The 13,496-nt window shown below is 33.9% G+C and overlaps 1 protein-coding gene across 2 annotated transcripts in view; it reads right to left on the bottom strand.

The window, feature by feature from the left end:
- LOC120351518 overlaps nucleotides 1–13,496 on the bottom strand; it is a 57,558-nt gene that overhangs the window by 559 nt on the left and 43,503 nt on the right. Inside the window, exons 5-7 of one of the 2 annotated variants that reach the window (XM_039429260.1) lie at nucleotides 11,067–11,258; nucleotides 3,136–3,239; nucleotides 891–999 (exon numbers count right to left, since the gene is read on the bottom strand). In XM_039429260.1, the coding sequence (XP_039285194.1) occupies nucleotides 935–999; nucleotides 3,136–3,239; nucleotides 11,067–11,258 (361 nt within the window). In that variant the 3' untranslated portion in view covers nucleotides 891–934. The remainder of the gene's footprint in view (nucleotides 1–890; nucleotides 1,000–3,135; nucleotides 3,240–11,066; nucleotides 11,259–13,496) is intronic. The other variant, XM_039429261.1, reaches the window with a different exon arrangement.

The raw sequence follows: 13,496 nt of genomic DNA, 5'->3' as shown, positions 1-13,496 counted from the left end.
ACATAACAAAATATAATTGATTATTTTAAACGAGAATGAACCGTTAATATTACATCAATAAACCTGTATCAGCTACCGTCTATAGAAGGCATTGACAAGACAGAGGATTGGCAACGTTGATCTCCCATCTTTCTCCACTGCCATTAAAACGTGGACCTCACATTACATTACATACATTATTTGAGAAATACAGAAAAGGGATATTCAAACATACACTATTTGAATAAAAAAAATATGTACCCTAGCGAAAAAAGACACTATTAGATCATTCTAATGATAATATAAGATTATTTTATAGGAAGTATAGTGTTCATTTTCAAAATGAATAAATGAGAAAACGAGAGTTCGAAATTGAACAGGAAAAATATGTAAACTTTCTCTAATATTTTCTGAAGAACATTCTTTCTTCACCAATATCCATGTACAGTGAGTTTCAAAAAGTCACAGCTTCTATAGTACTGATATTGTTTATTCTTTATTGATTCATAACATAAGTACATCATAAAAATGATAGGGAGAGAAAGAATAAGGTAACCTTGTGCTATTCCTCTCCCAAATTTAGATAAGGTTACACATAGTCCGAAATAGATTGAGTCTTGTAGTTGTTCTCTACAAACTCATAACTCGAATCAAATCAAATTGCTCTTTATTTACAAAAACATATACAAATTTATAAAATTAATTTAAACATTCAACAGTGAATACTCTGCACAAAGACTTGGAGTCTGTGAGTGAAGAGTGAGTTCTTTCAAGTTGATTGAGATTATGTTCTCAGTTCTGTACATATGCCTATTATAATTAAAACTACTCTCGTAGTTGTTATTCAAACTCATTCAAAGATTTATTTATTTTTTATACAGAGGGGTGATTAGTTTTCAATTTATACTTACTTGTTGCCTAATGGCGTTCTGATGTTCCAACGCTTTCCGCCGCTTTATTTCTCGTTCAGCCAGCTCTTCTGGCTCCAGAGGTATATTTTGTCCTCTAAGATACGTAGTCCTGTGAAATATTATCCACTGTATCAGTAAGATATCATGTGAAAGCCTACAATGAGGGATATCACACTCCACTTACTATCATAAGAGTGTTTGAGTTGCTATTTCATTTGATATACCGGGTGTTTCAAAAAGAATAACCCAATTTTAAACAGTTATATTTATTTCAAAAAATTGTGTACATAAACCAATTTTACATGGAATTACTCACAGAAGTATCTTGGAATGACGATAATTTGACTCGTGGAATGAACGTTTGATGAAGGCCTAATATATATATTAAAACAGAGTTAAACCCCGCTATTCATTTCGAAACACCCGATATTAGAAGTTAATCATTGGTTAATCATTGGCTGGTATAAAGTGAAAATCCACACTCAAATTACAACTACAAAATATATTATGTTTCTAAAGCGAAAAATCAACCTTTCATACTTTTTGAAAGGAAGATAAAATCCGATTTGACCTGAACTCCAAATTAAAAAATCTGGTGTGGTACACTCACACGACTTTCCTTACTCATTGAACTGGGAGCCTCATTCTTAAACGATATAATTTAGAGAAATAACATAATGACGATTGGCGGCAACATAATTATTTGAAACTACGATCGGACTACTGTAATGTGTGTATATAATTATTGTTTTCAGAGTACTTTTTCCTTGTGTAAATTGTGAAATCCGATGATTTTTTAAAAGTCGTCAAAACAGCTGTTCTACAGATGAAATATCTCGACTATTTTTATAGACTGCTCTACCTACCTACCTCATGCACGAGAAGGAGGTTACAAAGTACATTTCTCAAGGATGGGGTGAACCCCCCATCAGTTTCCCAGAGAGGAGACTCATGCCAGTTGATGGGGCTGATAAACAACTATACGGAGTATGAATTTGAAATAAATCAGTCGAGTAATTTTTGAGAAAATCGTGAAAAACATGGTTTTTCAGTAATTATCCGCCATTTTTCTCGAGAATATTACGCAGCTCCTGCAATTTTCCTAGAAATAAGACTCATGTCAGTTGATAGGGCTTATAAATCCATGGTATAAATTTGAAGAAAATCGTTAGAACCGTTTTCGAGAAAATCGTGAAAAACATGGTTTTTTAGTAATTATCCGCCATTTTTCTCGAGAATATTACGCAGCTCCTGCAATTTTCCCAGAAATGAGACTCATGTCAGTTGATAGGACTTATAAATAGCTATCCATGGTATGAATTTAAAGAAAATCGTTAGAGCCGTTTTTGAGAAATCGTGAAAAACATGGTTTTTAGTAATTATCCGCCATTTTTTCCGCAATCTTGAATTGAATTTTATTGAATTTCTTATTGTCGGGTCCTCATGGTATAAGGACCTTAATTGAAATTTCAAGTCAATCGGTTAATTAGGAATGGAGTTATCGTGTTCACAGATTACACACATACACACTACAAACACACACACACACACACACAACACACAACACAACACACACCACACACACACACACACACACACACACACATACACACACACACACAGACCAACACCAAAAATCATGTTTTTGGACTCAGGGGACCTTGAAACGTATAGAAAACTTGAAATTGGGGTACCTTAATTTTTTCTGGAAAGCAATACTTTCCTTACCTATGGTAGTAGGGCAAGGAAAGTAAAAAATCGAAAATTCTCAGGGTCTACATGTACACCACTGCTTGTCTATAGAATTAATGCTTCAATTATATTCAGAATTATACAATACTAGCAGGTAACCCATGCTACGCAAGGGTCTATTTCAAAACTTGTCAAACTGAAAACTTGACGTAATAAAATCTTGAAGAATTGAAGATAGGCCTATAGCCATCCTTGGTTGATTAGGAATCTATATGCAAAAATTTCAAGTTAATCAGTCCAGTAGTTCAGACGTGATGATGCGTCAAACATAATTTTCCTATCCCGTACGTGTATAAGCCATTTCTTTCCTTTATTATCCTTTCCTTTATTAAGATTAGCTTATATAATCTAATTAGAATCAAGTTTAATTACCTTTAAGGCTCGTTTAGCATGAATTGCCTCAAAATACTGAACGGTCTATTTGAAACATAGATAATGTAAGTCTAGTCCAACATAGTCTATTTGAAATATAGTTGATTCGAATAGTACTCACTTTGTACATTCGGATGAGTTGATAGAATCACAGCTCCAGTGAAATCCTTAGATCTAGTGCTGGCATCATCTCGATGCGATATGACAAGTATTTGAGCGGGCTCCCTGCAACGGAGAGAGGTTCACTTATTAAAATCAAACACAACAAATCAAAACAAAAAAAACTCAACAAATCAAACAACAACAACTAACAAAACATCTGCAACAATCTACACAAAACCAAACAACAAATTACCAAAATCACAACAAATTCAGCTCCTGAAATCTCTTATCTAGAATTTAGAATATATTTATTATTTTCACAAGGAGCACTGACCGAGAGAGAAAAACTAAGGATACTCCTTGTTTTATTTCTCTCCTAAATTTGGATAGAATTTAAAAGTCCGAAATAGGATTATGATTTTACTCTTCTAAAATTTTGTCCATTTTTACTCGAAAACAACAAACACTGGAAGTTTTGAATTTTGACAATTTGAAAACTGTATAAAAACACACAAAGATTACAGTAGAATTGAGTGTATTCAATTCGTGTATTTTGAGTATATTTGAATTAAGTGTATTAAATTCAATTAACTAGAAAATGTTTGCAACATTTGAAAAAACATGGAGCCAGAAAAACACAACTCACTCTTGGAAAAAAGAATGAAAAAGAATTTATGATACAAGATGAATAAAAACTTAATACAGAAAGTAAATATTTGGATACAAGAAGTATCCTACATTACTAGTGTGAGAATATATTCTTGAAACCTTCCTACAGTGAGGCTCACTATAGTGAGGTCCACGTTATAATGGCAGTGGAGAAAGATAGGAGAACAACGTTGCCGATCCTCTGTCTTGTCTATGCCTCCTTCTATAGACGGTAGCTGATACAGGTTATTGATGTAATATTAACGGTTCATTCTCGTTTTAAATAATCAATTTATTTTATTAAGCAGAAATTGATATTTTCCAATAATTTCATAATTACTTTTCATAATAAAGACAAAATATGTTGTTAATCAATTATTAATTATTCAACACTAACTTAACTTAGGTCTTCTAAGAAACGATTATCTACAACGCCAATCAATAGGTAGTGTCTATTGATTGGCGTTGTAGATAATCGTTTCTTAGAAGACCTATACAAATAATTATCACTCCTCTATCATTGAGAAACTGGAAAATGTTGGAAAAAAATATTCACCTCATGGAAGAGAGTTGCTCTCATTGCTTTGATTAATTACTGAAGAATGACAGACTAATTTACATTTTTTAAGAATTTAGCTTAGGTTATATTCATCCTAAAATGGAAGATGGAAAGGATATGGAATTCTGTGTAATTCATCATACATCGCATATTTCCTGGACCATCTATTGACAATCAACAACTATGAAAACATTAAATTCATCTTTGAAGCACTTATTTAACCTATTTATTCTATTTCAATTCAACACTTTACTGATAGATATTACTACCAATTGATTGAAAAGAAAATGTTTTAGGAACTTTTATAAATAGTATCTATATAATAAGAGAGAGTAGGGTTGTGTTTGTTCGTGTGTTCGTTTGTTCGTTTGTTCACATCAAAACATGTCAACTTGTGGATTGCATACCGGAAAAACGTGAATGATTCAGATCTCCAAATTTTGAACATAGATTCTAAAATATCAATCTCGTGCACCTGGAAGCCAAATTTCAATTTTCCTTCTAGATTTTTCAGAATTGATGTTCAAATTCATCTATGCTACCGTAGGCTACATGAAGTTTCATAGCCCAAAGTGTGTCTGTTTATGAGCAGGTTATAAGACTACTATTTACGAACGTCTATGTAGCGTAGCGGTAAAAGGCCTGCTTACGGAGCGATGGTTCCTCGGTTCCGAGAATCCCTGAGGCTTCTCATTTTTTTGTTCTTAATTTTTTCCCTCGAAACGTATTATTATCAATTATTTTTTGAAGGAATTTGTTTTCATTACTATTGAACTTGGATTTTATCAAATAATTATTTTTAATGTAAAATTTTGCCACCAGTATTTGTACTTAGTGTACTGAATTGGACATAGTCTTCATGCTGTAGGCCTATAATTGAATTTCATAAGAAAAACATGAATAGATCACAATAAAATGAGAAATAATTATATTCTTCAGTTATAATGTACTATCAGACACGAATTCCCAGTGAAACGAGTATTTTAGGTATTTTGTTTGGAATTGGGAAAACAAAAGGCTGCCTGATTCAAATTGAGGAGGATCCTAATCGAACTAAAATTTATTGATGTATTGGAAAAATCAATATGATTCTGTGAGGTTTCCAAGTATTATGTATTATTCAGTTTTCTATACTATAATAAAGGAAAGAACTGGCTTATACACGTAAGGAATAGGAAATTATGTTTGACGCATCATCACGTCTGAAATATACTCAACTGATTAATTTGAAATTTTGCATATAGAATCTTCATTAACCGAGGATGGTTATAGGTCTATTTTCAAATTTCGATTTTTTATTACGTCAAGTTTTCATTTTGCAGTTTTAAAATAGACCCTTGCGAAGCACGGGTTACCTACTAGTAATATTATAATATTATAGGAATAATTGCTGCATGACTAAGCACATAGGAAGTCCGTATTGAGATGTAAATGAAAATATTGATTGTCAGATAAATTTCATGATTTACCAAATAAAGTCAAGTGTGACATGAGATACATTGACTTTTTGGCGGTACGAAGTTTGTCAGGTAAGCTAGTACTAGAACATAACATTCTATATTCTCTGGTATAGGCTGGGCTGATGACGCATAGTTTATCTCTCATTACGCCCATTCATTGTCATTTCGATACTACATCTCCACCTCAGTCAGTGACGTAATAGTATATTTCGCACCTAGGGTCGAAAATGTACGTTTTCCGGCTCGAGATCGCGGTTTTCAAGTTCGAGACGAAGTCGAGAACTTGAAGCGTTCGAGAGCCGGAAAAACATTTTTGCCTGTGTTGCGAACGCTATTTTTCGCCACACCAAAAAAAAAACTTCCCAATATTTATAAGAAATTGAAAAATTAATAAAATTCAAACAGCCTATTTTGATAGTTTGAATCTTGGTTATGACAACTTTTACTGTCAATTAATTTCAATATTACTAATTAATAATTTACAATAGTGACCATATTTTTATGCTATTAATATTTCGAATAATTGTTTGAATTTTTATAGCTCGCGCTTTGCGCCCGGTGCAATATATCATGGATAGATGGATGAATAGAATTTTCATTACTATTTTGAAATAATGTGATGAAAAAATTAATATAATTGCATATTTCACAGTTTTGTCTCAAAATATATCTAAAAAATTGATTGAAATTTAAATTATGGTAACTAATATAAAAAATAGCTAATAAAAGTCGAAATTCATCGACAAAAAAAAATGTCATTGACCGAGATTCGAACCTAGATCGTGTTTGTTATTCACTGAGCTGAGTTCAGTTGTATTACGCCTTAACGCTCTCGGCTATTGGGTATTGTTGAAGGAAGAGGCCTGACTGATAACTCTTAGCATACACGTAATACTGTAAACTAGACTTCTAAAAAAGTTTACTTCACTCCTAAAAAGCGTACAACCTTTGACTATAGAAAGAAGGTTGTTATTTCTATAGAAGAAGGTTCTTTCTATAGTCAAAGGTACAACGGACTTTGGCTCATGACTTATATTATTAAAATTAATATTATTATCTGTTTCACAATAAAATTTTCACTCTGAATTAAGTCAGGTAACGTATGTAGGCTACTATAATAGTGTATAGCGGCATATTAATTTGAAGCCGGTTTGCCGGCATTTTCACAACAAAATATTGCTCTGAAATCATAGAGAAAACATTCGAAGATTCAATCTTGAGTGGGCCTAATGTTTTCTCTATATGGTTCAATATTGAAGAAAAATTATCTAAAAGTTTTAATAATGAATTACGGAAAAATTACTAGGAATTTTTTAGTCAAGGCTGAGTTTCACCAGTAGGCTTACCTTAAACTTCAGATCTCTGCTGTATTTTCTTGTTATTATAGTTGATTGTATTGCATTAAGAAGTGGAATTCGATAATAAAAAAGAAACAATTATTACTCTACTCACTTTTAAATATTGATACAATTATTGTACTTTGATTTCAAATTCGATTCTTCACTTTTAAATACTTGCGATACGTACCTTTCTGACAATGGACAATGCAGCCATTGTATTCATTGTTTGATATCAAAAACACAATAATAATAATATTAAATTACTAAACAGTAATTTATAAAATATATTATAGACATAATACCGCGATTCACGATACATAATTATATAGATTATTACAGTCGTTATGAGATTATCTCTATGACTTTTGTGAGATCGGGATCGGACACGATCAGCTGTTATTCAAGGTCATTTTACAGCCCTAGGGCCGTAAAGTTTTACCGGCCTGGTCGGAAAACAATCACTTTCGGCCTCCATATGACAGACGTAAACCAGCTCATTACATCCAAGTGTGGCGAAAATATCATTTTGGATCCTGAATCCATCAAACGACAAAAGCAATGTTATTAGCTGTCAGTGGTTTCCTTTGTTAGACGCGGAAACCATCCGAGCCAGAAATAACAGTTATTGATTGACTTGCTCACATTTTGACAGCCGAACTGATATTCAACTCTCAGGGCATCCATCACGAATCGTCAACGCAACACGCCTGCTATCACGTTTGCAACAGATGATCACACATTCAACGCATTGGCCACAATGAGGTGAATGATGTTTGGTCTAGGGTCAATATCGGGGAACCGAGCTTCGCTCGTTATTTATTAATAAACTATTGAAAAACAGAACATAATTTTTGAAAAATCTGGTGTGGCGCACTCACACAACTTTCCTTGCCATTATGAAAATTGATCATCTGACGCTAGTGTTCACGCGCATCTGAAGTCTACCATTCAGATCTGAGCCAGCTGGTGATGGGACAATAACGCTGGAGACACACGAGGTCTGCTATCTCTTCATAGTGAATGATTTAATAGAATCAACAGTTGCCAACAGTTTGCAATTGAATAATCACATTTTCTCGAATTTTGATCTTATTTTCATTTTTTGGTGAAAATGTAACTGAACATCAATTGTAGAGATTTTCATGCTTAATCGTTTCCACTTGAAATTTTTTGTTTAAATTGTATCTGAAGACCGATAATTGGGAATCTAGAATCAAACTTTTCATAGATGGGGCGAAGCTCATAAATGTTTACAGATATTGGACTTGTGACAGTTGATACAGCTTATCAATGACTATTTTAGGTATAAATTTGATAATAATTATTGGAGCCGTTTTCGAGAAAATCAAAAAAAGCCCTTTTTTGACAACATTTTCGACATTTTAGCCGCCATCTTGAATTGCATTTGATTGAAATTGTTCGTGACGGATTCTTATAGTGTAAGGTCCTTAAGTTCTAAATTTCAAGTTATTCCGTTGATTGGGAGACGAGATATCGTGTACACAGACGCACATACACTCATACACACACACACACACACACACACACACACACACACATACATACCAATACACAAAAAACACTTTTTTGGACTCAGGGGACCTTGAAACGTATAGAAATTGGGGTACCTTAATTTTTTCGGAAAGTAAAATGATTGGGGAAGGACTAACAGACACAGCCCAAAGCTGTTTCTTCCCTAATTTTCTATTTATACACTATAAATAGTCCAGAAAGTAGGTTATGTTCTATACACTTGAATTCGGGTTCAAATTTCAGTACAAACATTGAAAACAAAAAAGTTCTAATTTAGATTGTTTACAAACCAAATCGAACAACAAAATAGCACTCACTAATCACTATATATATATATATATACAGAAATTGCTCGCTCAATATAATAGGATATGAACAATTCATGTTTAACGCTAAACTAGTGCCCCCTGGGTTGAAGAACTCGCTCAAGAACTGTTTAATTGTAATTTTTGAAACCCGCAACTTTTAATTATTATACTGAGTTGATGAAAATCATGGAGACAGCTAATGCTTCTCTTACAAGAATAATTTGACAGTGGGTTTCATTGGGGATCGATCCTATTTGAAATGAAAAATTACTCTATCTTCACTTTTTGTGTAGTTGAGAAGTTGATATTGTGGTAATTATTCAAATTGAATAAAAATATTAAGAAATTGTCAAAAACCACAGATTCATTGATACTTGGAAAGACCGGTTTCGGTTGTTACACCATTGTCAATCTCTGATAAACAGAGTTCATACAGAGTTTATACAGAGTTTATCAGAGCTTGTCAATGGTGTAACAACCGGAACCGGTCTTTCTAAGTATCAATAAATCTGTGGTTTTTACAGTTTCTTAGTATTTTCATTCAATTACTCTGCCTTCAGCTGACTAGATCACAACACATTTATTTCTTTTGCACTTCCAATGTTATTTCCACATCCTGAAAAAGGACGAAGGAGTGAGTTAATTTTGTTGTCCAGTGAATTCGACCTTAAAAAAGGGTCGAAGAGTACGTGTTCAAAATTTGAAGCTGATTGATCGATTCTTTCCAAAGTTATTGTAGAACATACAAACAGAATATAAATAAGTGTGTGAATACAGCTGTGCTTTAAGAATTAAGTTTGTATTTCGGTAATTATTCAAAATTATATTTTTAACATGTGAATATTTTCTTTTTAGTTATAATAATGTGAAATATTATTCTATTTTTAGTTTTTAAGTATCTAAATTTAAAAATCTACTATGTAAACATATTTAAGGACTGAACATTTTGTGAAGTGAACAACTACAAGACTTAACCTATTTCGGACTATGTGTGTAACCTTATCTAAATTTGGGAGAGGAATAGCACAAGGTTACCTTATTTTTTTCTCTCTCTATTATTTGATAATGTACTTATTGTATAAATGGGACGGACAAAGACTTTGGCCTTCAGTAAGTCAAAAGTGAAAACTCGCTAACGCTCGTTCAACTACGATTACATGGAGGTATGGTCGCGATTAATGTGTAGTTCCTGATTTGAAGAAACAGCTGATCCATCCCTGTTTAAAACTTGGACCAGATACAGAAATAGATATAGAATTCTATATCTGGTAGGTTCAAACCAAGGTGGTACACATGGCACTTAAGGTGCGTACAGATTTACGCGCCGCGAACATGAGCAATTCACGTTTAGGCCTAATCAGCTGATGCCAAGCTTTTTATATCTGTATCTTACCGTTTCTATATAAATATAGATATAATCAGCTGATTAAAAGTGAGTTGCTCATGTTCGCGGCGCGTATATCTGTACGCACCTTTAGAAATAACCTTTCAACTAATAACTAATTAGCCTTGAGCAAGAGGTCTACTAAAACTCCTCAATAGAAATTATGTAATGGGAAAATATCTTTCATACAATCACTGTTCTGAAAACACTGTTTCTGAAAATAATCAGATTGATTGATTGATTGATTGAGTACTTTATGTATGTAGATTTCTCTCAGAGAGAGAATAATAGAAAACTGTCAATGACTCCACACTGTTCAGAATCTGTCTTTATTGATTGATTGATTCTTCATTGATTCTCACAATAAGTACATCATCAAAATGATAGGGAGAGAAAAAATAAGGCATTCGTGTGCTATTCCTTTCCCAAATTAAGATAAGGTTATATATTGTCCTATCATTTAACAAGCTGTTTATGATTTAAAATCATACTGATTTTATCGTGATTGATGTGCTTTTTCTGAAAACCGCTCATAGCGACCGCACTTGGGGCTCTGTATAACACGCCTCTTAGGTTTTTATCCCTCAAAGATGAAAATAGATACTGAATCTACCAGATAGTAGGGCCAGATAGTAGAATGACCAGATAGTATTGAATGAAATAATGTATGGAATAGATTCTATACTTTCTGGGTGGGACTACCCACTGGGAACAGTACCCGAGTTTGTTGAGCCGACGATGCAACCAGGCTGGCGGCGTGGGACCTGGACGATCTGAGACCTGGGGCAGCCGCGCCTCCGGGTTGTGGGTGGTGGGGGCCCACAGGTGTCCCACCCCCACCCCCTTGTCGCCCCACCGCGGACGACCCATCTCCGAGGAACACGTCACCGAGTCGGGACTCTGTCGTCTGCTGAAATCAGGTCAGAATTGTGAATTGCAGTTCAAATAATAAGAAGAACTAGTTCAGTTTGAAGAAATAGAAACTAATTTGAGCTCAGTGTCTATAAAGCCTGGTTTTCATTAGTAGAGTTAGGCTCAACTCACACTTACGCGACTCAGGTCGAAAAGAGACTCGACTCTAGTCGAGAGCATGTGTTTCCAAATGGTGACATTCAGACCAGTCGATTCTAGTCTCCGCGACGTCACATGCTCTATGAAAGCACATGCTCTTGAAAACACATGCTCTAGACTAGAGTCGAGTCTCTTCTCGACCTGAGTCGCGTAAGTGTGAGTTGAGCCTAAGTGATACAGTTCCCTAGACAAGTACCAAATATCTTGTGAGCTCTCCCAATGAAAATGTTCATAGTAGAGTAGAGTCATGGTAGAGTACTAGTTTTTAGTAGAGTAGAGTGGGATATCACCGTGGGATAGAGCTCTACCACTTGCCTTCCCCCACCAGCGCTTCTCACTCTAATCTTCCACTACTATGCTGATGGAAACAGTCTCGAACTAGTAGAGTAGAGTCGTGCCGTAGGCTATCAAGTTTAAAAAATATTGTTATTTATTAAAAATAATTAATTTATTAAAAAGTGTTAATTTATTAGAGTGTTCAAGTGTTAATTTATAAACTAATGAAAACAGTCTCGAGCTAGTAGAGTAGAGTCGTGCCGTAGGCTATCAAGTTTAAAAAATATTGTTATTTATTAAAAAGTGTTAATTTATCAAAGTGTTCAAGTGTTAATTTATAAAAAAGTATCAACATTTTAAGGTTAGTTCTGTTCACTAGACAACACACTTTACCTACTATTCTCAATTGTAGTGAAAACAGTTATCGACCAAGTAAGTAGAGTAGAGTTAGCTCGGTAGAGTTAGTATGCCAGTTACTCGACCACTAACTCTACTAGTGAAAACCAGGCTTTAATGACGGCTATCAACGATTCTATTGCAGTATTTAAAGCAAATAATAACGGTGATAAAAATATGATTGATATTATGTGACAAGAGTATTATTAAATATCAAGGCCTATTTGTTGAAAAAGAGTTATTTATCTATTGTACATATTTACTAATCATACTGTAACTCTTTATCCTGGTTGCACAAAAGCCTGTTAAATCTCAATCGTGATTGAATGCATCTAGAACTAATCAGAGAAGATTTTTTTGTGAAGAAAGCTTCTCTGATTGTTTTTCGTGGCATACAATCATGATTGAAATTTGACATGCTTTTGTGCAAGTGAGCCCTTATCTACTATAGTGAGGTCCACGTTATAATGGCAGTGTTTGATTAGCAATGGTATTGCTATCCTTGTCTATCATTCAACAAAGCTGATAGCCCTATCTCTTTCTCGCTTTGCTCTGTTGCCAGATCGTCTTTTAACAATGTAGAATTAATAATTAACTAACAAAATATTCAATCTTAATTATGAAAATTCATTATGGATCTATTGAAAAATATAATTTCTTGATTAATAAAATATAATTGATTATTTTAAACGAGAATGAACCGTTAATAATACATCAATAAACCTGTATCAGCTATCGTCTATAGAAGGCATTGACAAGCCAGAGGATCGGCAACGTTGTTCCACTATCTTTCACTAATGTCATTATAACGTGGACCTCACTATAAAATAGTGAGGTTGACGTTATAAAGTAAGTGAAAATGATAAGACTATAGTTTTGCCGATTCTTCGCTAGCACCGCCTTCTATATTAGAAGTAGTGTGGATCACACTATGAGATTCACGGTATAGAGTCAGTGGAAATGATAGGACTACAGTATTGCCGATTCTCTGTTACCACCGTCTTCTGCAGTAGATAGCTGTGATTTGATTCATTCCGATATATCTGACGTAATATCAATAGCTGATTCTTTATTGATTGATACAAGAAGTAGGCCTACATAAATAAGGTAAAAAATCTGGTGTGGCGCACTCACACAACTTTCCTTGCCGTTATGAAAATTGATCACCTGACGCTAGTGTTCCCGCGCATCTCAAGTCTACTATTCAAAGATTTGAGCCAGCTGGTGACAGGGCAATAACGCTGGAGACACACATGAGGTCTGCTATCTCTTCATAGTGAATGATTTAATAGAATCAACAATAATTTGCAATTGAATAATCAAATTTTCTCGAATTTAAAGCTTATTTTCAATTTTAGGTGAAAATGTTACTGAACATTAATTGTAGAGATTTTCATGCTCAATC

This window comes from Nilaparvata lugens, chromosome 5 (genome assembly GCF_014356525.2).
Source record: "Nilaparvata lugens isolate BPH chromosome 5, ASM1435652v1, whole genome shotgun sequence".
Taxonomy (NCBI): domain Eukaryota; kingdom Metazoa; phylum Arthropoda; class Insecta; order Hemiptera; family Delphacidae; genus Nilaparvata; species Nilaparvata lugens.
This window is presented reverse-complemented; position numbering and strand designations above follow the sequence as displayed.